This window comes from Ophidiomyces ophidiicola (assembly GCF_022830035.1).
Source record: "Ophidiomyces ophidiicola strain CBS 122913 chromosome Unknown scaffold_23, whole genome shotgun sequence".
Taxonomy (NCBI): Eukaryota; Fungi; Ascomycota; class Eurotiomycetes; order Onygenales; family Onygenaceae; genus Ophidiomyces; species Ophidiomyces ophidiicola.
In genome coordinates this window covers 217,234-241,354 of record NW_026054663.1, presented here as the reverse complement: position 1 = coordinate 241,354, position 24,121 = coordinate 217,234, and the positions used below count along the sequence as shown (strand labels likewise).

The following is a 24,121-nucleotide window of genomic DNA, read 5'->3' as shown; positions in this document are numbered from 1 at the left end:
GGAAAAAATTGGGAAAATATTTCAATACCCAAAAAAGGTTGGAAGCAGATAGCCAGAGGGCTTAGAACCACAGCAGAACTGGTGAAAAGCACGCGATCGGTAGAAAGAAGTTTAAGACTAAGAGTGACGGGTACTGTCACTATCAGTCCAAAATGTCTATCATTGATGCCTAATGATGGTATGTATGCGTATCAAAATCTTTATTGCTTTCGACACTTGTTAATAACTTGAGGCACAGGTCTAGGAGAGCTTTTATGTGAGAATTTGCTGGGACAGCTCGCCTTAACTGTCCATGGAAACAGTAGTGGAACGCGCCTCCAGGGCCAAAGGTCTTTGAAGTTGCATTTTATGGGATTCGGATTGCTGTTGTCCGCGGATAATTCAATGCGGGTGGTATTTTAGGGTGCAAAGGAATGTCCCGAAACGAAACTATCGGCCTGGAACTCACAAAGGATTAGAATCTCTGTTTCAATGGTAGGTTTATTGAAGTGATCTATATTCTCGCGTATAATCCAACACCTGTTGTTCTTATCAACTGCCAGTATATCTCGGTATAAATACAAAGTGTGTGAATATTCAAGAGCCTTGAATAGATGGAGCTGTAGAGTCTAAACCGGAGAATATGACATAAATCTAATTGAAATGTTAGCCTCTTTTTGAAATATTGGTTGGCTTCAAAACTGTTGAATGTGCGCGACAGTTCAGAGAGAAGATTAAATCCATCATTGCCTTGCACTCGGAGGCGGGCATGGCGTATGGCTAAGGATGACGATGTGGGTTTCATCAGTAAGAAAAGGCGACAGATATGAAAAAAATATCTACTTACATATGTAACCGAAATCTCGAGTTGAAGGTCCCAGAAGTATTGTATGGAGTACTCCGTACGGAGTACTTGCTGGGGAATCAATGGTGCAAAAGGAGCCTAGCGTACAGTCACCTGACAAGTGGTTAATTATATTACTTACATAAGCAGAACGACGTTTCTCTATAAATAGCCGCCCAACTCCTGAGCACCCCTAGAAAGATCCCTAAGGTACGGAGTACAGTCTAAGCCTCAAGCAGCTCCAGGCTTTAAAATTTCCAGACTCTAGCGCTGGATATGATAGGCACCGGGTAAGCGAGCCGGGCCAGTCTTTCACCTTCAATCTCCAGCTTTGCCAGCCTTGCCCAGCCTCCGTTTGTGTTTGCTCACAAAATGTGAAAGATCATTTGCTGAGCTCCCCAATGCCCCCCGTCAATATGAGCCATCCACATCAGCCTCCACAAGGCGACCTTGGTTTAGGGGTCATGCGGACTTTGAATTCTAGCCCAAACCCCAAGACCTCCATGGCTGCAGCGTGCTGTATGTATGGAGGACTTGTTCCTAATATTTGGAACGATCTGCTTGAATACGGAGGCTTTAGAAGTAGTAAATACTACTTAAAAATCTTAGAGATATGCCTTTTCTTGCCAACTCGTGTTTCTTGAACGGCTTATCTTTGTTGTGGAAACATTTCCATGTCAATGTGACGCTAGCAACCCTTTATATTCTCCCAATATCTGCATAAATACTTTTTTGGCTATCTTCTACTATCGCTTTCAGAAAAGGGAAGGGTGGATATAAGCGATGGGGAAGCCCGCGACAGCTTTTTTGCCTCTGGTTTTACTAGCATCGGTGAATATTGCTAGCCCATTAAACTCCGATGCTTCAGTGTTTCCGATATCAGAAAAACCAGAACCATGCGCCTTAGTAGCGACGGCTCAGCAAGAACAACTTTCAAGAAACAAAAAAGGTATAATATGCTCCAATATCGGGATAGATAAAATATTGTCGAAAATTCCCATGCACTTCTAACCCACGTCTGTAGCAACGACGTTTTATATTCCAGCAGAGCTAGCACATGCCTGCTTGTTGTCAGTACCGTTCAAGAAAGAAAACTCGCTGCAGCTGATCGACGGGCTCGGCTCTTTCTGGCAATGGCAGAGTACCTTGGATTACCTCAAAGACCCTCCCAAAAGTTACTTATTGCCTGCTATAGATCTTGACGCTGGCTTAAGGAAAATCAGGGCCAATGCTGCTGAAAATAAGTATAAGAATGAATTAGAATTCCAGCAAGATTTGAATTCTCTAGTGAAAAGCGTCCATGATGGCCACTTTACTTTACATTTAGATGCCTTGAACATCTTTACTTTTCGGCGATCTGGAATTGGGCCTATAGTTGCTTTATCTTCTGATGGGGACAGCCTGCCTAAGATATACTCCTATCGTAAGTATGGAATTTCTCTTTTATATAGGTTGGTAGCTCATCTGCTGGCAGGCGATTTGAAAAAGCGCAACACAGATTGGAAAACCTCTGCGATGAAATCGATAGACGGCGAAGATGTCCACCAGTGGCTCAAGCGCCTTTCATACAATGGGACATCGCAAGATCCGGATGCACTCTACAACGAACTTTTTTTCACTCTTCCCGCCAGCACGTTGGGTTATTTTGGAACTTTTTTCTCTGCAACCGGGTTATATACTGGGAACGAAATTGAGGTCGGGTTTGAAAATGGTACCAACCTTAAACATAAAAACGAAGCTAGCTTTCATCTTGATTTTAGTGACGTGAAAGATGGAGAGACGTTTTACGGCAAATTCTGCAGCGGAAGAGTAGAACAAGCGCCTCTCCTGAAAAAAAGACAGGTTGAGCTTGAAAAAAAGCGGGAGTTAGAAAGCCCACGGCCAGAGTTTCCAAAGGCGGTTATCGAATCTGACGACGGCATTATTGCTGGGTATTTCCTAGACGACGAATTTGATACGGCAGTCTTATCAATCACTTCGTTTGATCCAGACGGGGAGGGAAACAATGTCAATTTAAAGTTCAGCACTGTCGTAACTAAATTTTTGGAGAAATGTGGAAAAGAAAAGAAAAAGAAATTGATACTTGACGTCACATCGAACGGTGGTGGCGTTCTTTTCCTAGGATTCGATTTATTTATGCAGGTAAGTACTCCGTAACCATACTTTCAAGATATGTAATCGGGATCTAATGCATCGTAGCTTTTTCCGCAAGGGAATGTTACAAGTACCTTCAATCTTCGGGCCACAGAGCAAATTAATGTCATTGGTAGGAAGGTCAACAAGCTGCTAAGTGATTCAACGACAAAGAATGGCAAGACAGCCACATACGAGAGAAATGGCATATTCGATATTAACTCGTACGTGGGCAATAGTAATGGCCAAAAGTTTGAATCATGGGAGGCCTACTTTGGGCCAGAAATCAACATGTTCAATTTCACCCGCCTAGCTCGCTGGGACTTGAATAACGAGATCATGTCTTTGAAAATCGGAAAGTTGACAGTCGCAGGCTATGGAAGTCGCTTCAAACAAGCCCCTCAAGTCTTCAAAGCAGAGGATATTATTTTACTCACTGATGGGACTTGCGCCTCAACTTGTGCAGTGTTGGCGGACCTGCTCAAACAGCAGAGAGTCAGATCCATTATGGCAGGAGGATTGCCGCGGCAAGGTCTGGTTCAAGCTGTAGGTGGAGTGAAAGGCTCACAAGTTCTCACATTCCAAAACGTCTTCAGATCCGCAGCCCGTGTTTTTGAATTGTATTTAACGCCGCAGGAGCAACAACAGCTGGACGACACTGATCTTGGCAAAATCTATCGAACTGGATCTTACGTCCTTGCCCGTACTGTCGGGGACGGGACTGGCGGTCGCATCAATTACCGCAATGCTATCCACCCTGATGACAACGACCGCATTCCTCGACAGTTTGCATATGAACCAGCCGACTGCAGGATCTGGCATACCCCCGAAACAATTCTCAACCCAAGCAGATTTTGGGCTTTGCTTGGCAGCAGGGTCTGGGGAAAGGGTAAATGTACTATAGGCTCGAAAACGAAGGCAGAGTAATATCCGTTGTGTTGAACCACCGGTAGCCGGCGCGGAGCAATTCTCTGGTTCCGCGCGTATCCTAGCGGAATTGCTGGGTCTGTAGGCAAGAAGAGTCGGTTTGACGGAGCGGGATAGGGTATCTTGAAACGTTGAGAATAAATGAACGAGAAGAATGACACCCTGTGAAGCAGGGCTTCCCGTGCTCCGTATAGCTCGTGTAGTTACTCAGTAGATCCCTCCGTGCCGTTGTCACGTATCTCGGCCTGACGTTGCCGCGGCGATTCAACAAATAAGGCTGGTTGTCGATCCATGGACCTGGGGCAGCGCTTGGCCGCAACGGGCATAGACAGCCGCCCGCAGCGGCGCGTCCATGGATCGAAGAAGGGGCTCAACGAAAAGTTCTGCGCTGAAACCGCAGGAGAATCATTCTTTTTGGCTCCTCCTGGTGCTGTGACGCGCCACTGCTCTCTTTTTCTTTTATCCTTGAGGTCGTCTCCTCTGCCCGCTCGCTCCATACTCCCGCCCTGGCCGGCATTCTCCTTCGTTTGGCCGCGAAACGCGCCCGCCCTAGAGCTCTGTACGTATTGGATCGCAAGGGATGATGGTTAGTCTCGCTGATGTCTTTAGTACCGCACTCTTTTAGGTCCCGCCTGTGGGCTTCTCTCTTCGAAGCAACACGGGCCGCAGTTTGTTCCCACATGTTCTTGCTGGTTTGGACCCCGCGATTCCCTTCGCAAATCCATGGCCGAAACGGTCTCCATTACAATATGTGGTGACGGAGGATGTGGTATGTTGCGCCTTTTTATCATTTGGTATTGATGTCTTGTCCTCATTTTTTTTTTTTTTTTGCTGTGATTGACTCTGAGACCCTCATTACTGCATCCCTGCATCTGCATACGCTGCCCTGCCCCCAAAGCCCCCATAAGGCATACTTCGGAGATTTGCCAAATCGATTCTTTTGTGCTAACTGGTGAACTAAAGGGAAGTCGTCGATTACGCTGCGGCTCGTACGTAGCCAATGGACGCATGAGTTAGTTGATTTTGCCCCGGTTCGTTTTGATGCTTCTGGGAAGACTAACATTTTACTACACGTGCCTAGATATGATCCAACTATCGGTATGTCCTGGATTTTCCCTGCACACTTGATATCACTACATAATCCCCAAATACCAGTCCTGATAAATAGCATTATGCATGATGAAATATAGAAGACTCATATTCTGTCACCCGGACCGTTGACGGCCGTCCCTACTTCCTCTCCCTAACCGATACCGCTGGTCAAGAAGAATATCGTGGTCTATGGGCAACATCTAACCTTAAATCGGATGCTTTCCTTATTGTTTACGATATCACGAATTCCTCCACCTTGGACGCCCTGGATTACTTTATGGATATGATCGATGTGGAAGCCGAAAACAGAATTGAGAGCAATGAGCGGTTGATAAAGCAGCTATCAAAGAAAAATACTGGCAAGGACCAAATTGCTGTTGGAATGGCCCCGCCAGTGACGATTGTTGCTGGGAATAAGTGCGACCTCAAAGATGCCAGAGTTGTGAGTGCTAGACAGGGTTTAGAATGGGCTCGAAAACGCGGATGTGGGTTTATGGAAACAAGCGCTCGAGAAATGGTTAATATCGAAGAGACATTTGCATGTAAGTCTCCGCTGACCCATCTTTTTTTTTTTTTCGGCTGGTTTTTTCGTTGTCATCATTTGGTACAAGTGTATACTTAACTGTCGCTAGTAATCGTTCGACGTGTTGTTGAGGCACGACGTATCCACCATTTGCAACAGTTTCCACCCAGTCAGCAACCCTCGCAGCCTTTGACCTCGCGCCCACCACCAATAGAGCGCACGACCTCCCAACTCATTGCGCACTCTCACACACCTCCTCTGACAGCTCATGAGCAAGCTTTGGGTGACGAGATTTATACAAAGAAACAACATGGCTCAGATTGGTTAGGTCTACGAAGGGCTTTTTCAAAGAGAATATTGAAAATTCGAAAGGAGGGCGATAGTCAAACGTCTACTACTCCAACACAACGGAATCAATCGGTGGCAGAGTCAACGAAGACTTCAAGATCCAATCAGCAAAAAGACTCAAGTGCCCTAAATCAAATAAATGAAGTAGTCATTACGACCCAACAAAATTGGCCGCCTGCTTCTGACATCGATAACACCCGCCCGGAAAGAGATATCGATACAAACTTTCCTAAAAAACCATGGTGGAAACGCCTGGATTGCGCTCGCCCTTAATCGCCATATACTAATGCCTAATGTTTATTTCTGTTTTTAATATTCTGAGGAAGCCTTCTCGGTACAGCATGTTTTCTTTATGGTATTTAATAGCAAAGGATTGACTTTGCTCTCATATTTTGGAATTTGGGACTTATCACATTTTTAATCGTTTTCTACAGCTGTATTACTTTACCTGTTTCCTTTGTGCTTTGATATACCCCCTTTTGCAATCAGTTAACATGTATTAATAATACCCTTGATTTTGAAAGAATGAGTTCCTTCGGGAGGTCTTGTGCTCCTGTACAAGCCTCAACCTTGTATTGCATAGCTTAGTATAGAATGTTCTCTAATCGTTTCAGGTTTCAATTGCTTGAAAAATCGTTTATAAATTTTCTCTTGTGTTTAGAAGGAGACCTTCATTTGAGATTGATCTCAGCTCAGCGATCTCTTCCGCTATATACGTTTATATAATGTACGTACGAATTCCGTAGGTGATGATTCTCACAGATATAAGCAGTGAACGACGTCTATGACCGTAAGCAAAATAATAAATAAATCTAAAGTATTTGAAGATTTATTACTGGCATAGAGTATTTAATACATATGTTTTACTGCGGCAAAAGCCATGTTTCTCAACCTAGAACCCTACCGGGACTCTCAAAAGCAAATTTCCTGTCTACAGGTGGGGTTGAAGAACAAAGCTTGGGCTCATAAGTTGCGTCTATGTTGATCTGTGACGCACGGAGTAGCTAGTACAGTATGTTACAGCCCTGTTTAATTTACTTGCTGGGGGCCATGATATGTACAAAATAGCTAACTACATGGTTGGGCAGTATATATGTACAAGAACAGAGGAATCAAAGTATTTTTATTTTACTGATACTTTCAACGAAAAATCGACAATACCAACGCCCTGATGGATGCTACTCGTTGACAGAATGTCCACATCTTCACATGCAAAGTCAGCAACGTTGTCCTCTCTCAATCCTCCACTAACTTCTACCAAGAAGCTTCCTCTCGGCTTGCCTTTCGCGTCCCATTCATCCTTTAATTGAAGAGCGGCGTCACGCACACCGTCCGGTGAGAAATTGTCCAGCATCACAATATCCGCACCAGCGCCAACGGCGGCGTTTGCTTCCTCAAGGTTGCGACATTCGACTTCAATTTTAACAGCAAAACCGCCTGCAGCCCGGGCAGCATGGACAGCGGAGGGAATAGCATCGGCAATAGTTATGTTCTCGCCACTCGTATGAGATACTTTATCCTTGTTATAGCAGGCCCAGACATGGTTGTCCTTGAGCATTGTCATGGAACTCAAGTCGTGACGGTGGGGGTCAGCACCACCGACAAGAATAGCGTATTTCTCAACCAGTCTAAAGCCTGGAGTCGTTTTACGAGTACCTGCTAAGATACCATTCCATCCATGGGAACGGAGGATAGTGAGAAGTGAAGATGTCCTGAATCAAGCCATTAAGGGGTGAACATGCAACATAGGTAAGAGTCGTACTTGGTGGCAATCCCAGAGCATCGTGCGAGGATGTTCAGCGCTACGCGTTCACCGAGAAGAAGTTTTCTCATGGGACCGCGAACGATGGCACAAATGGTGATAGGCTGAATTTCATCGCCTTCTTTGATCTTCCATTCGACTCTTTTCAAAAAGCCGGGTTAGTATTGGGCGATTGTGTAGTAGAAGGGCCGAAGCCTAATTCCTAGGGAGGCATAAGCGGAAAAGACATACGTGCAATCTAGTTGTGCAAAGACTTCATTAAAGAAAGGAACCCCGGCTACGATGCCCTAAGTACATACGATGATCAGCTTATTTGGAAACCAGCCATACGCGAAATAAAGCACACAAATGCGAGGCATTAGAGCCCGGGTTGTTATTGAGGAACAATGTAGCCGTACCAGGAAGACCGAGATATGGCCATTGTATAGCCTGTACACAAAGGCACAATAATACCATGGCAGCGCAATATTATGAGGCACATACCTTGCTCTTCCCCAGCAGCTTTGCCTCACCCTCTACCTCGCTCACAACGAAACCCCCATAATCCAAGCTTGGGCAATCTTCTTCCAACCAGGCAGCAATCATGCGCTTATATGTCAGAGGGAGAAGGTTGCTAAGCTCGCCGTACTGTGCAGCCATAGTTATGGTCGTAGAGTACAGATGGATGTGATTCCGGTATTGAAGTGGGGATGGTCGAACTTGACAGTTGACTACCAATCACCTCACGAGGGCCAGGTGTGTTTGAAGTGCAAAGACACGGCGTGATTCTAGGAGCGGGGCTCGTACATCGTTTTTCGCCGAAACACAACGCAAGGTTTGTGCTCTGCAAAGAGTCATCTTTATAGCAAAACTCAAATGGCTTCCAAACCCGGTGACGTCATATCGGGGCAGTGGAGGGTGGTGATGCTACGGCTGACCACACATGGTAATATTCACGGCTGAATACAATATAGTTATATAGATTCCCATGTTTTGGAAATAGTGCTGTGAAATTACATAACTATCAATGGCTACATCACTCATAAATTACCAACTTCAAGTCAAATTTGTGAAGGCCAAAAGGAAAAAGAGTGGGGTGCGCTGAAAGAAACGCAGCTCCGTCAAGTTCCATTATGACTTCCATGCTTTGTACACAGATCGTGCGCCCCATACTTCGCCCTTCTTCAGCAGACACATATTCCGCCAAGCCGGCACATTCGGCGCATTTACATATCGGCTCGGCTCTACGCAAAACCCTGCCCTAGGGCCGTATGCAGGAGAGCCATCCACGGCGGGAACATCTATGTACTTGCCAGTATAAAATTGGAAAGCGGGCTCGGTGCTATAGACTTGCAGGTGAAATGATGTTGCTAGATGTTTAAATGACGCCAGTAGCTTCAGAGGTCGTGGGCGAGTGTCCAAGGGGACGGACGACGGGTCCGTGTCCATGACGAAGCAGTCATCGATATCCGGATAGGTCTGGTTCATGAAAAAGGGCCTTACGACGTCTGTTGACGAGTAATGCGCAATCTCACCCGTGGGAATGCCTTCTGAGTCAATGACAAGGTATTTATCTGTCTCAAGCTGGCCTTCAGTGCCTTCAATGGTTGGATAATTTCCTAAATTGAAGTAGCTGGTTGTAATGAATTAGCCTGATGTACACCCTCCAAATCCCCGATCCAAAAATCAATAATACATAAACAGAAAATAGATAAAAAAAATAAATAAGAACAAGAGTAAACATGAAGTATCGGAATAGTTAACCAGACCCAACTTTACCTGTGGTTTGTGACGCCAATGGCAGTCTCATCGCATTCGTCTCCCACTAGTTCGACTTCATACTCCATTTCCAGTACCGTCTTTTGCGACCCACCATGCTCAGCTTCCTCGGCTGCACTGTACCAAACCCTCAACTCGACAGTCCCGGGGTAACCCTCTTCACCATCCTTACTCAAATACCGAAATTCAAGGCCCTCTCTACCATTCTTATTAACGGGTTTTGGACCACTGAAGATCCTAGAGTTCCAGCCGTGGCGGCCCCCGTGGAGAGAGTGAGGCCCGCCATGCGAGGTTATTCGGTACGACTGGCCGTTGAGGTTTCCAATGGTTGCATCCTTTAGTCTGTTCGTGGTGCGACCAATTGTGGCTCCAAAATAAGGCGCATTGTATTTATGATACAGCTTCTCGTTGGGGAATCCCAACACGATGTTCCGGCCCTCGACGCGGAATTCCTGGAGAATGCCGCCCAGAGGGAGAAATGTGAAGGCAGCCAACTCCTCAGACGAAGCCATGGCGTTTAGTTGGATGTAGACAGGGAGTGCTTTTGGACGTAGTTGGCCAGAGCAGGTTGGCTGGGTTGTCAGTTGTTCTAGTTATGGTTAACTCGAACCTAGCCAAGTTCAAGGACCGCCACCAGCAACGCCACATTAGTTCGTTGAACTGGTCAGTTAGTTTAGTTAGCCGACGTTCGTCACTTGAGTCGAGCTCCGAATGGTTATTGGTTCCTTGGCCTGCCGTCATTATAGCGAACGCGTCCCGGCAGGTGCTGACGCTCGCCGAAAGCCTTGTCGGCTCGAAACACGTATTTAACTAACTATGCGGTGGACTCGGCGCCAGGGATGCTGCTGAATCCTGTGCTACTGGCCTCTGCGACGCTCAGCCGGGAGCACACAGGGTATGGAGTACGGAGTACAGAGCAGTCTGTACGGAATATTATTGGGGCGATAGCCGTGGTGTCGCTGTGCAGTTCCCTTGTTAGTTACGCGTCAGCCCTGCGGCTAGGTAGTTGGTTTAGTTAGCTGGGTGGATTCGGGGCTGCGATGCCTTCACATGGGATGCCAGCCGTCGCGATGGCGGAAACCTCTTCGGGCGTGCGCTTTGCAGCTGGACGTCCAGCCTCTCTGCGGCAGGATCTTAACTAACTAACCCCCGGGGTGCTCTGTCACGGTGGCGATGCTGCTTGCTGGCCCGGCGCGACGGTGGAGCCGCGTCATGGCCGCCTGCGACTCGTCCGTTTTTGGCCTCCGCCGGGGAGATCCGTCTGCTGGCTGAGCTATATAAGGTGCGCGGTGGTAACTATTCTCCCTTGCTGACCCTCGTCGCCCTGCTTATGTTCTGATCTGTCCTTCTCTTCTCCCCGGAGCACCAAACCCACGCCGCCATCATGGCTTCGGCCAATGTCTCGGGCGTAGTCCCTTCAGACCTGCTGGAGATGCTCGTCCCTGGCTACTCGCTCTTTTCTCGCATGGTCCATCTCTATCTTGACATCGACCTGTCTGCCTATTCAATTTACATTCTTGGCTTCTCAATCTCGTTTTCATTCGCGTTGTTTGTGGCGCCTCGCCTACTCGACGAAGCCCACCGCTCTCTCTTATTCTTTGCCACATCAATGGAGATATATTTCCATGATCCGTTGTACAGACAGCTTGTGCACTGGGTGTCTGACCATGGATTGCTGAGCCAGGCGCAGCACGCCATTGCCGGCACCAAAACGCACTATGTTACTTTGTATCAGCCAGATGACGATGAATCCAAGACTATGGAAGATAGCGACCTCACAAAAACACAGCTGGATTTTAGCATTGAGCAGAAGAGATTTTGGCAGCAGCTAAGCTACCTAAACAAGATGAAGCCCATCCACTATACACCCACCCAGAACACCTTCCACTATTTCACGTATAAGGGATGTTGGATCGCTCTTCGACGGGATGCAAGACATAACTCACATGCATATGAGCTAGCTAACGCGGAAAACATACTCCTCTATGCTGCACCTTGGAATCGCAGCATTCTCCAGGAGCTCTTGTGGGACGTCCAAGAAGCCGCTGTGCGACGTGAATGTAACCGTATTGTTGTTCATCGCGGACAGAAGAACATGGACGAGATGGGTTGGCATCCCAGTGCAACAGCCTCCCCAAGATCTCTTTCCACCGTGATTCTAGAAGAAGAGAAGAAAGGCGCTATTGTGAGTGACATCAAGCAGTTCCTTAGCCCCAAGACGCGGTCTTGGTATCGCTCCCATTGCTTTCCATACCGACGAGGCTATCTCTTTCACGGGCCGCCAGGGACGGGAAAATCGAGCATGTGTTTTGCTATCGCCAGTTTGCTACGCCTGGATATCTATACCCTTAGTTTCAGCTCCCCGGGCCTTGACGAGAATACACTGAATACTCTCATGAGTGCCCTTCCTAAACGTTGCCTACTTCTTTTTGAAGATATAGATACCGCAGGCGTACAGGAGCGTGGGGAACACGCCAACTTGAGTGATGATGATGATGATGATGATTTGGACGGCCAAGGGGCACCACCCCGCAAGGGAAGGAGACGCCGGAAGCGCAGTGCGATATCCCTCTCTGCCCTCCTAAATATCCTTGATGGTGTAGGCGCCCAAGAAGGCCGTATTTTAATTATGACTACCAATCATAAAGCGCACCTTGATGCTGCCCTACTCCGGCCCGGGCGCGTGGATATGGATATCTGCTTCAGCTATGCCAGCCAGCCCGTCATTGAGGAGCTGTTTTGGTCGTATTACTCACATTGTGAAGAAGAGGAGGAAGAAGAAGTAGAGGTGGAAGAAGAGGAAGGGAAGGGAGGAAAGGATGGCGATGATGACGCTGATGGTGAACTTCGGTCTCTTTCAGTCAAGTTCGCGAAACAGATTCCTCCTGACCGATTCACCCCTGCGGAGATCCAGAACTATCTATTCCCTCATCGTGAGTCGCCCAGAGCTGCAGTTGAGGGCGCGTCCGAATGGGTACAAAAGAAACTAGGCTCCAGGAAAAAGGTGGAAAACAACACCAAAAAATAAGAATCACCTTCTACCCCTTCTTTATTGTTCCTAGAAATCATATTTGGAGCGGGGGCTTGCTACAAATAGACCGCTTTTTTTCGTTTTTTTTTCTATTGGGTGCTTTGCAGCTTTATGTCGAAATAGATAGGATGGCGTTGAAAAAAATAGGCGTATCAAGTCCTCTAGTTATGTATATCGCTAGTCAAAATTCAGTTCTGGGATCGAGGTCTACTCCATAGCTAGTTCAAATGAGACATGCATCATGAATTCTCTAGCTTTAAAGATGCAAAGGCTCCCAACATATCGCCCTGGGCATATGTGCTCTGGATTCCTTGACCTTGGTTAGTTATATAACTACGCCACCCACTCCAACTTTATATAGACAAGAACTTGCCCACCAAAATACATATAGCTTCCATTATAAGTAGTAAGACGCGGCTTTGAGCGACGAAGACACTGAAAAGAGAAGAGACACAGTCATGTCATGTAATTTCCCTGGCGCCACACCTATGTACTAATGGTTCAAGGATGGTAGCGCTGTGGAATATTCCAGATGTTTTCTCGCCCCGTTTTAAAGCCATTGGAAGGTTGGCAAGGTACGTAGTTTTAGGGAGTGTGCTTAACGCGGTTGCCTGGGCCAATCAGCGTGGAGCAGCGCCTGCGGTGCGCGGCAACAAGCTCGATGCCGTCCCAGGTCTACTGTGAGCCATACATGGTCATTCAATAATGAAGGCGACATTATGGCATATATGTATGTATGTACATAATATTATATAGAAAACAACGACGAAGAAAAATGTCATCGAGAAACCCCGTATCTACCATCTAGGATAACCACCCTGCACCAATGAGCGTAAAAAGCAGAAGAGAAAAAAATGATAACGCCCACCTCTTAAACTTCAACTTCGACGCAGAGACCACCGCCATCAGACGTTCCAGTCCCTGTTGCATCATCTTCATCTTCTTCTGCATCATATGCATCAGATGTGTCTTCTCTTCGCTGGCGAGGGTGATGTTGATGCTGGCGTTGTGACGTGTCATAGTCTCGGTCCCCGAGGACCGTTTCGCCATGTCTCCCGTTACTATCAAAATCAAGGCCTGGTTCATGGCCTGGGCTCTGTGACTGGATTCTCCTACTGCCAGGTTTGTTTCGGGCAGAGGTTGCCTCCTTTGAACCACGGGTTCGCTCTTCCACACCGTCAACCGCGGCAGGGTCAGAGGGTTTTGTGGGCGCTTTAGTCATTCTCTCCCGTTCCAAGGCAGCTTTCAGCTCTTCGTTCTCTGCGCTGCGCTCTTCTAGTCGCTTTCTGGCCCCAGAACGATCCAGTAATCTAGCTTCACGCTCAGCTTTCAATCGCCTCTCTAGTTCCCGAAGGCGCTGAATCCACTTTTCTTCTGACCGGTCGCTACCAGATGATGTACGTTGCGGCTGCATGGGTGTGGCCCCTGCGACCGGGCCTGCAGCACTGTTAGAGAGTGCCGTTGACGGCGAATGGTGCGTTGGTTGTGGAATCCCGGTACCACGAAACACAGTACTGCCGCTTCGGGTAGATCGTGGATGAGGGTTCGCAGCGGCGGCTGCAGCTGCTGCTGTGGTGGCCGACCCTCGAGATCGTGAGTGAGATTGTAGGAGATTGAGCTCGGCCTTTAGGAGCCTGTTCTCACCACGCAGCTTAGACATTTCTGCATTGGTGGAATTTATTGATAGCGGCCTCTTTTGAGTTCGTATTTGATTAGCTAGCTCCTCTAACCGATCAAGTTTTTTTAATCGTATGCCTAACGTGTGCTCTAGGTTCTGGTAGGCTTTGGTTAAGTCGCGCTCAACATCCTTGACCCGGCTTTTGAAACCGTGAGTCAGATGCTCCAGTGTTTTGACTGCAAGCAGCAAATTCTTACTGAAGCCGGGCCAAAATAACATGTTGCCAATAACCTCCTGGCTTGGAAGGTTACCATTAATCAAGCTATTGGAATGGGCCCAATCTGGCCCACACATGGCAGAGAGACGCTTCCAGAGGGCAAGGAACATGGAATTCCTCTCGCTCAGCTGATCTTTATATTGCTGTTCAAGGGTATTGAATCGCTTACGATCCTGGCCACGAGCATTTTCCAAGTCAGAAATTCGGGTGTTGCTATGGGCAATTGTCCGTGACGCTTGTTGGTGGGATTTGAGGGCTTGTTCGAAAGAATGCTTATCAGCGCGATGTGCATGGCGTTCCCGTTCCAATAGCTCTGCCAGCTTACGAGTTTCGAGACCGTGACTTTCCAAAAGAGCGTCGCGATTCCGAAGAAGAGCCTCCTTCTCGTCAAGCTTGTCGCGGGTACTCTGCAGTTCAAGCGTAGTCGATTCTAGCTCCTTTTGTAATTTCGTGATTGACATCAACAAACTTGACCGGGTTCCATTCAAATCACCCAAAGCTTCCCGAAGACTGCTCTCAAGTTCAAACAGCCTTTCTTTCCACGTATTTGCTTCAATTTCCCGTGCCGAAAGGGCTTTTTTCAGCTTCCGAATGTCATCCTTGACGCCTGTATTCTCGCGATTCAAATCATTCATGATCCTTTGCACTTCTTGTTTCTCTTTACTGCCGACGACTTCACGTTGGTGTCGTTCTTCCGCAAGTCGCTGGTCCAGCTCCCTGGTCTGCTCCTTCTCGCTTTGTAGATTTACCAGGGTCGTCTTTAGTTCGGATTCTAGGTCACCAATCTTGATCTTGTCCCCGTCCTGCTCTTCGCGGAGGAATGCTATCTCATTCTGGCTTGACTCAAGCTGCACTGTAAGTCGTTGAACTTTTCCATTTGATTCAAATAAATTTTTTTCCAGGGACTCAAGCTCGCGGTTCGCATCTTGTAGTTCTTGGTGAACCGCTTTATACTTTTGTAAATTATTTTGCGCATCTTCTTCTAACCTGAGAATTCCTTCGTTTGCGGATCGCATCTCTGCTTGTAGTGCTATGAGATTTTCCTGCTGGGTACGCAATTCGGCTTCCATTCGCTGACCGTCATCTATTTTAAGTTCAAGTTCATCCTCTAAAGAGTCAATTTCGTGTTGAGCTTCTGCTTTCAAGTCTTGAAGCTCAGCCTCCCTCTCTTCGGCAAGCTGGAGAGCTTGATGTCGTTCTAGCTGAAGATTTTGAACCTCAGCTTCCGCCCTGTTCATATCTTCTTGATATGCGTGATCCATGCTTTCAATTTCATTCATGTACTCGTCCAGTTGTGCCCGAAGTCCTTGGTTCTCAAGTCGGAGGGTAGAAACTTGATCACGAAGCTCTCCGTTCTTTCCTTCTAAAGATTCACGCTCCGCATCACTTAATCGGGACACTCTTGTTCCGTCACTCGCCCGCGAGTTGGATCTATCCTGGGCCCGAGATGCGGAGCGTTCAAAGATACTGTCTCCTGCAATCGAACGACTGTCGTAACGTCGCTGCAGCTTTAAGTCCTCGATTTCTTGGTAAAGACGCTCCTTCTCACGATTCCGTGAAGTAAGCATAGAAGTTTGGGCACTAACCTCCCGGCGTAGTTCAGCATTCTCTTGTTTGAGGAGTTCCAATTCAACAGTTATATTGTGCGATACGGCTCCTCGAGGTGTGCTGCGGGCGAAATCTCTCTCAATGTCGGAATGTGATATGACAGAGGACATTCCGCGACGTCGTGAGTTCCTTGAAAAGCTTGTCGAAGCCGCATCTGCCTCTTTCATACATAACATTTCGTCACGAAGGCGTCGATTTTCTTCCTCTGCTTGTTCACGAGCAGCTGTTTCGGCATCTAGCATATCTTTCCACATATCCTAAACGATTGAAGCAATCAGTCATAAGATGCTCGAGTCCTGTAACACCGAAAACAATAGAGTAAATGAAAGTAGGGGCTCACCCTTTCCTCCCTAGCGCCAGCATCGGAACCAGCAGCTCTCCCCTCGCTTAGCGATTTCACCATTTCCGCCAGTCTTCTCTTCTCGCTCTCTCTTGCAATGTTCTCAGACCTCATTTTCTCTATTTCTACTTCATACGTCTCGATTCTCTCTCTCAGATATATCAATTCTTCCTCTTCCATCGTCACTCGTTCTTCTTCGGACCCCGAAGCACCGTCATCTTTGCTCTCATCCTTTTCCCCATCCCCACGGTCTCTAAGCTGTTTCCCCAGCTCTCGGATCTTCTTCTTCAAAGCTTGATTATCTTTTTGCAATTTGAGTTTATCCGACTTTAACTCCACATTTTCAGAAATCATTTCTTTTACACCTTCCTCGGATCTCTTGTTAAGCGCTTCGTTTAAAAAATGAATTCGCATTTTTAGATCAAAGTTCTCTTTCGATAGTCTATCAATAGTGCTACTTTGCTCTTTAAGTGTCATGTTTTTTCCTCGACTAAAGCCAGGAGTAGGCGCACCACGCTTGTCGGGAGACAGCCCTAGGCTGACATTGCTCTCGCGAAACTGGCGAGCAAATGCACTTGGGACTTGGATATCCTGAACATGTTGAGTAATAACAGTCTCAGTTGGTAATGATAGATCGGTTGCTTTCGCTTTTGGAGTCATCGGTGCGGCATCTTCGTCTTTCTTAGCCGTCTGTGACGAATTTGGTCGTGACTGTAAAACGCCATCCTCTTCATCTAGGGTATGCAGATTGGGCTCGGAGAGGCTACTAAGCCCTCTCCGCTCAACTGGCGTATCGTCGCTAAGCCCGGAAATTCCAGACGCCATGCTACCCAGACTTGTGGATCTAGACAAGTCTTGTTGCTGCCTTCTGTCTCTGTGCGGCCTGATCTCGGTGTTGGCTGGAACTGCTCCTCCAGATTGCAGAGCATAGTCAACGCCCATTGTAGCATCACTGGAAGTCGTATCAGTATTCACAGATGACACTGAATAGCGATGTGACAAGTGCCTGCTGGTGAGATACTTGGACCGTTTCCGTCTATGCTCTGGTGCTGTACCTACACTAATTTGGGACTGTCCAGCATCACTTATATCCCCATCCGTAGCGTTTCCACGCTGCGAATTTGATAGAGATTTAGGCGGTAAACTTCGTCGAGACGAAACACTTCGTCGTGGTGTAACATCTAAGTCCTCCGCACCAGAATTCGCAACACCCTCCACCGCGCCATGTTCCTCTGCATGGTCATCCACAGCTCCACCGGAGGTTGTGGTTGACGCGGAAAGAGCGCGCATTATGGTTCTGGCAGCCGCCGCAGCAGTCGGGGACGATGAAATGGTTTCTAATGTGGTCGTGTCCACGGATGTATCACCTATCATAGACAGCTGGGCATTCGAAATTTGCGCGTAGTCCTCCTCCTCGTCGAAGATCGATGGCTCTAGATTCGTTTTGTGTTCGATCCCACGCTGTTCGTACGCGTTTGTGGGCGGAAATGGAGAGAGTACCGGCGATAAGCCATCCTGCCCCAAGGGTGACGCCTCCACTCCAACAAGGAATGTATCGTCAATGCCTGCACTGCCCTCGCCGAGTCTAATTGCAGATGGCTCGGGTAGAAAGCTCGATTCCACATCCATCAACTTGCGATGCATTTCCCTTTCTTCCACCAAGGTCTGGTTCGGTATGCTGATCTCATCGCCATCATCAACAGCCATTATTTGGGTTTCGTCATCGTTGTTGGATATACGGATCGTTGGAGGTAGGGGAGGTAGTATGGCGCTTGAGTCATAGTCGTCTTCCTGTAGGGAATTGTGTCTGTCGTTGTCTTGGGTGGCCTGGAGGTGGACGGAAGGCCGGCATTGTGATGGAAGTGGCGGTGATGACGGCGCAATTGATTTGGAACGGAGACTTAAACCGGCCATTTTAAAGGAGGCGGCATCGCCTCTGTCCTCTGTAAAACTAATCTCCTGTCGCAATGTAGGGCTGTCGTCATTGTCTTTGTTGTTGGTTGTGCTCTGCATCGTTGCATCTCACATTCTCCAGAGCTGGAAACTGCAAACAAGGGAGCGAATCCCCAACAGCTTGATGTCTGGAAGAAAAAAAAGTGTTGTTGTCCAGTCAGTCGAATGTGTTTTGGGATACGGCGGTGATATCACTCAACTGATGGTCCGATGCCCAACCTAAACTTAGTTTAGTTATTTGTTTACATGCATTTGAAACTCTATGTACTCTACTTACACCCAGGAAGAACCTCATGCATCACCTATTATAAGTTACAAACAGAAGAAAGATGTTTCCAGCAATAACAAGGTTATTTTTTCTACAGTTCTGGTTTAATCTGAAATACCCAGGAAATAACCCCACTCTAAAGTCGGATCAATAGGCGGGTACCGACATTTTAGCCCATATACAAAACCTAAGGCGCAAATGCTCCGTAATTAGGTGTACGTTTCTCATTCTTCGTTTCAACCGTATATACATGCATAGCAAGAATGGGGTTGCTCTCTAACAGTGCGACTTATTAAAAATAATTAAGGTCAAAATTGCCCAAAGGATATTAGTTATGGGGAATAAAGATTGGGTATAAGGATGTAAAGGGGCCCAGGTGCGTGTCGAAGAGAAAGTCCAAGGGAAAAGAAAAACTGGGCAGAAGGAATAATTTCTAAGCATATGTGGATAAGTTAGGATCATAATTTAATAAAGAGAAATATTAAAAATTTGTAAGGATTCAGGGCATCAGATGAAGAAAATATGTTCTTTTGAAGTCGCCGAGAGAAATTGGCAAGGTTAGAGGAATATATAAAAAGAAAATTAAGGGGGGAGAATTTAGTTTAAAGTATTGGGTTGCATTGATTCAAGCCCTGAAGCGGCATGAGCTTGATGGTCTTGGTCCAGCTCTCGTTCTTCGTTTCGAGCTGCGTCATTGAGAAATTTTTCTTTTTGGGTCTGGGCGGTTTGCAGACAATCGATATAGGTGCGGAATTTGACAATCTCCCTCAAGAGGTACGATGATTTGCGTTCCCAGTTGGCAAGTGCTTTCGAAGCATTCGGGTGCCGAGGAGAAAAAGCAATGACCATGGCGCTTCGAAGTTCATTATGCCGTTTGAGTTCCTCTTCGACGTAGTTGACATATTTACGGAGTGCAACTAGCTGATCTGCTTCATTAAGAATCGACGCAATCATGCTTTGTTGTGGGGGCATCCAGTCGCCGATATGAACCCTATCTCCGGGAAGTCGCGGGCGAACACTTTGCTGATCAATGGAGCTGCGTATCGAGCTTTGAAGGCTTGGTCGAGGGCCCGAAGCACTGGTAGGTTTGTACTCGTCAGATTGGGCCAAAGAGCTATTGGCAACAGCATCGCTCCATCCATATTCAATATTGCTGATTCCGCCAGACATTGGCTCCTTAGAGAGTCGGGCACTCCAGTAATTAGCCGTAGAGACAAACTCTTTCACAATTTCTGGGGTTCCAACTTGGAAAAGGTGAACTGCCCCAGTGGGCAGACTCAATGCCCAAACGAAAGGTCGAGACTTAGAGTATCCAGGTTGAGGTAATGCACTGGCGATAGTATGGCGAAGTAAAAATTTCGATGTTTCTTCTGCGTTCTCCATCCAGTTTCCCCCTCCAACGACAATACCAGCGTTGTGCCTGTGCTTCGGTTTTAAACGCATGGATTTTGTCGTCGAGTTGAATGAAAATAATCTCAGCCAGCCTCGCTGAATAACGCCAAAAGTTTCGTTCCAGTTTCTATCTTTCGCTCGTTTGTCTACCGAGTCCAGATGATGTTTATGTTTTAAGCTACCTTCCTTCGCCCATGGCGCTCCAAACAGTTCTAAAGCTTCGTCCTCCAACAGAGATTCAGCACGGCTAGGATCATCTATCCCGGTGAAGCAGCTTGCAGAATCCTCTCGGATGATGGCATGGCTGAGGGCGTTGGCAAACCCAATGGATTGCTGATAGTCAGCACGCGGATATTCGGAACCAAAAGAGTCGACCGACATGGAGGTCAGGGTCTTTCCTAATGACACCTTGCTCCATGTACTAGAGGCGGCGGGTGACCAAACAGATTGGTCGTCCAAACTCGTACGACTAGAAGCCATAGTTGATGAGGGGTACATTCGTGCTCTAGATCTAGGCTTGGACGTCCAACGGGCAGTAGACAGACGATTGTCCGCAGGTCGACCACGGGGAAGCGTGTCGGATGCCGTAACTCTGCTAAGGGTACTGGGGGTTCTGCGTAACATGTTTCCAGTAAATGTTAAAAAGTTATTAGTAGGCTGCTGTTCTTCGGGTTCTACCTGACCATGGAGTGGCAAGCGTCGCTTTTGTATGGAATAGTAACAGTCTTTGAGAACCATTTCAACTTGATGTTCCCACGCCTTTCTGGTCCCACGAAACGGGAGATGTACAAGTTGCCCGGCACTGCTAATGGGCATTTCATTACTAGCAGAGAGGTTGATTACTGGGTTAAGCTTAGTGGTTGTATCCTGAGGTCTGGGCGCCAAATTGGATACTACGTTCGACTCAGCTTCATCCCCCTCAGTATGTGGCGTTGAGCTTCGCTCGAGAAACGGGCCTGTATCATAAATACTTCTAGGGCGTTGAAACTTTGACATTTCAAATGAGTCTGGAGCAGCATCATCGACAACTCGTTGAATTGTAGGCATAGTGTTCCGGATAAACTGAGTGCGAGTCATTTTTTGCTCGATATCCGCGAGGTGTAGGTCAGTATTCAAAAGTAAAAGCGAATAGCATATTGTATGAACAACATCTATAACGAATATTAGCATTATCCTCGTCTAACGGCGTGCCTTTCGACATACCTGTTGCTTTGAATCCGTGATTCGGGTTGCATTCGCACCATCGAGCAGAAAATGCATCCAGCACCCTATCGACCTGCTGCGTTTCGCCCTTTAAAGCCATTTTTGAACATAGACTGCGAAGTGCTGCCAAGATAGTCATATCCGACCAATCAAACAAATCCATGTAGGCTTTCCTGAGGCCGGCCCTTTGTGGATTCCCAAGCCAAGTTGCAGTAAGTTGCTCTTTCGAGTGCTGTTCATCGGCATCATTAAAAAGCTTCTCCGCGTGTTGCCGATCTATTGTTCCTTGGTTTTCGTCACTGGCGGTATTTACAGAACTATTGGAATAGGGAGTTTCGTGAGCGCTCTCTTTGATCGGTGACGTAGAAGGTGACATTTTCTTGGCCTGCTTCGAAATTGGCTCATCCTCGGGGCTTATGAGAGGTGTACTCGAGGCGGTCTGGTAATGGGAAATGGTGGTAGATGCCGATAGAGGGGGAGAATCGGGAGCGCCTTTGGCCGACAGCATGGATTTGTTAGGCTCGGCTCTCGAAGTCGGGCCACTTTCGGGCTGAGATTTCTCTGGTGGGGTTAAAGAAGTATCAATAAATAGTCGGTTGTTAGGACGCGAAGCGATATTTGAACTCTGCTCGTTTCCATTGCTGGGAGGCATGAAATTGCGAGAGGAGGTCTGAGGACTGGGGCTTGTCTTAGGACGCGCAGATACGTCCTCTGAGCTTTGTTGGTAGCTGTTGTCGTCTCCAGTGCTACTGGCTAGAAAAGAACCATCACGATCAAGGCGTGCGAAATTCCGTTCGGGACTTGCCTGAACCTTTTTAATAGTGGCATTGTTCGACAGCGGTGATCTACCACTTGGATAAGCCCGTTTAGTTGCTGCTAGAGGTTCATCAATAATGCTTCTGCCTTTGAGTGGGTGAGTTCCAGGTTCGTTATCTGCTGAATCCACATTCGCGTCAGATTTGGTACGAGGCGTCGAGTCTTCAAATCTAGGGGACGTTGGCCCAGCTATGTATGGTTTCATGGCCTGGTGTAAGCTACTGCTTGGACTTGGCTCTGGCTGTAGATCTCCTGTTGCATGACTATGTTTCAGATTTGGTAGGAGATCCAATGGGAGCGGGACATGATCTGTCGGGGATCTTTTCCGCCGTCGGAAAAAGGAAGAAGGCTTTTTAGTCACAATGGGAGTACTCTGTTGATTATGCGAAGGGCGTCCTTTCGAGCTGTTTGGCGCACTCTGTGGCTCTTTAGACCGGCTGAAGTTATCATCGTCGCGTGAAAAGATCTGAGTTTTATCGGATTGCGGTGATGAGGATTTCGAGGAGCCAAAAACTCGTCGGAAAAAGCCATAGCGCTCCTTGACTGTGGGTGGTGTGATAGGTTCGGCTGGCGGCGAAATATGAACAGGCTTTTGAAAGCCAATTGCTGGGCTAGGGGCAGGACCATGAGTGCGAGTTGGAATGGGAGGAATATCTGAGTCGTTGTCCCTGAAGTACCTGCCGTTGTCGTCAGGTCGAGATCTAACTGTACCAGTTCCCAGAGTATCGAAGCGTCCCTTCTTAGTGTACATGCTTTTAGCAGACTTGGCACTATTCTTGCGAGTCAAGGTGGGAGTCCGCGAAGATTCCGCTAAACATAATTGAGGGCGCGAATGGTCCCTCAGTCCGGGCGAACGACTTCGAGGTCCGGCAGGAACATTAGGTGTGGGTGCGGCATTAAAGTCATCGTACTCCAGCATGGTAGCATCAAGTGGTTGTCTCAACGGCCTGTCTGCTCCATAATCAAAACTGATAGAGCGGCGCCCTCTACCAATGCGACCACCGGCTAACATTTGGGTGATATCCAGGTTCGAAGTCTCGCTACGGCCGCCATTGATAGGATACCGGGTGAGCTGACCACCCATGGCGGCTCGTTGGGCTTCAAAGACACGGCTTCGGTTGCTCAACTTATCTTTACTAGCAGCAGAACCATCCGGCTTCCGTGCTATAAACTGGAAATTCGAACTGCTGTTGCTGCGACGCCCACGGCTGGAGAGATGGGGATAAACACTGTTGTCATCCAATGCTTCAATCTCTGAAGAAAGCGACGAAGAGAATGTATGGCCACGATGGCGAGACATTTTGGCATTTGCATAACGTGAATATAAGGTGTATGGATCCGGCTCCTCTGCCTTATAGCCTTGGGCCTCCTCCGCAGTATTGAAGTTAGATTCGGAGAGCTGATCCAGAGAAAGGAGCATGTTATCCACTACAGAGGTTCTGGTGACGTGCTGTGGGGACAGCGAAAGGTCGTGAGGATCCTTCTCTTCATCCGCCGAGTCCTCATGCTGGTTATTGTCAACAGAGGGGATATCTTCCAGAAAAGTCTCAGGGAAGGAGGGCCGAATGGGCATGTGGCTATTCTTATTGGCGCTGCGTGGAGGAGTGCGTGGCGGCGAACTGGTATGATACTGGTCATGCTGCCAAGGGGCTTTGGGCGGCACCCGGTACCCAGACATATCAAGTGGAAAAAACGAACGTCCCGTGTCCTACGATAGCAGAAAGCGTGCGGCGGAGACTCAAGGGATCATGAGCAGCGATGGTACTTTAGGGGGAACTGCCATTGGCCGACTGGACAATTGTCAGAGTATGGTCTAAAAAAAGGGAAAGGGCTGGAACAAAGCTACGTGCAACCAAACGCTATAGGATCACGCAAGGGTCAAAAGGCGCAAGGCGAAACTTGGATGGGGTGGAGTATAGAGTACGGCTCGCAAGGCCAGAGAGCGAAGAAGTGGGCGAAGGAATCGACGACAGTACTCCGTAGTAGGTAGTGACCGGACGGACAGATGAGGAGCTGTCCCTGCGTAAAGCCAAAAAAAAGAGAAAAGGAATTAAAAATGGTCCAGGTAGGATTTGATGGCGGGAGCGATGCAAGGAACAAACCTTGGATATCACAGGGTTCAGACAATATCAACGCCCTAAACTTACCGACTCGATTGATAAGAAGCGCCAAAATAAGAAACAGGGAAAAAGGAGCGGGAAGACTGGGCCTGGTTGATGATCAGTAGGCTGAATATTGAGGCGACACCA

General features: G+C 47.7%; 7 protein-coding genes across 7 annotated transcripts; 3 read left to right on the top strand and 4 right to left on the bottom strand.

Moving 5' to 3' along the window:
* Positions 1–1,956: 1,956 nt before the first annotated feature.
* Positions 1,957–3,883, top strand: LOZ57_005091 (uncharacterized protein; the record flags this gene model as incomplete). Its single annotated transcript, XM_049254124.1, has 3 exons — positions 1,957–1,964; positions 1,999–2,965; positions 3,023–3,883. The coding sequence occupies 3 exons, from the start codon at positions 1,957–1,959 to the stop codon at positions 3,881–3,883; spliced, it is 1,836 nt and encodes a 611-aa protein (XP_049106971.1).
* Positions 3,884–4,024: 141 nt separating this feature from the next.
* On the top strand, positions 4,025–6,119 carry LOZ57_005090 (uncharacterized protein; the record flags this gene model as incomplete). Its single annotated transcript, XM_049254123.1, has 4 exons — positions 4,025–4,047; positions 4,965–4,981; positions 5,074–5,517; positions 5,608–6,119. 4 exons carry the CDS (start codon positions 4,025–4,027, stop codon positions 6,117–6,119), a joined length of 996 nt encoding a protein of 331 aa, XP_049106970.1.
* Positions 6,120–6,969: 850 nt separating this feature from the next.
* Positions 6,970–8,247, bottom strand: BNA6 (nicotinate-nucleotide diphosphorylase (carboxylating); the record flags this gene model as incomplete). The annotated part of the gene is made up of 5 exons (XM_049254122.1): positions 6,970–7,558; positions 7,609–7,749; positions 7,840–7,895; positions 7,939–8,037; positions 8,092–8,247. The coding sequence occupies 5 exons, from the start codon at positions 8,245–8,247 to the stop codon at positions 6,970–6,972; spliced, it is 1,041 nt and encodes a 346-aa protein (XP_049106969.1).
* Positions 8,248–8,718: 471 nt separating this feature from the next.
* Positions 8,719–9,878, bottom strand: LOZ57_005088 (uncharacterized protein; the record flags this gene model as incomplete). Its single annotated transcript, XM_049254121.1, has 2 exons — positions 8,719–9,220; positions 9,367–9,878. The coding sequence occupies 2 exons, from the start codon at positions 9,876–9,878 to the stop codon at positions 8,719–8,721; spliced, it is 1,014 nt and encodes a 337-aa protein (XP_049106968.1).
* An 872-nt stretch (positions 9,879–10,750) lies between these two features.
* LOZ57_005087 (uncharacterized protein) lies at positions 10,751–12,394 on the top strand (the record flags this gene model as incomplete). Its single annotated transcript, XM_049254120.1, has 1 exon — positions 10,751–12,394. The coding sequence occupies one exon, from the start codon at positions 10,751–10,753 to the stop codon at positions 12,392–12,394; it is 1,644 nt and encodes a 547-aa protein (XP_049106967.1).
* Positions 12,395–13,268: 874 nt separating this feature from the next.
* Positions 13,269–18,253, bottom strand: LOZ57_005086 (uncharacterized protein; the record flags this gene model as incomplete). Its single annotated transcript, XM_049254119.1, has 2 exons — positions 13,269–16,157; positions 16,241–18,253. The coding sequence occupies 2 exons, from the start codon at positions 18,251–18,253 to the stop codon at positions 13,269–13,271; spliced, it is 4,902 nt and encodes a 1,633-aa protein (XP_049106966.1).
* Positions 18,254–19,058: 805 nt separating this feature from the next.
* LOZ57_005085 (uncharacterized protein) lies at positions 19,059–23,550 on the bottom strand (the record flags this gene model as incomplete). Its single annotated transcript, XM_049254118.1, has 2 exons — positions 19,059–21,004; positions 21,057–23,550. The coding sequence occupies 2 exons, from the start codon at positions 23,548–23,550 to the stop codon at positions 19,059–19,061; spliced, it is 4,440 nt and encodes a 1,479-aa protein (XP_049106965.1).
* Between the last annotated feature and the right edge of the window lie 571 nt (positions 23,551–24,121).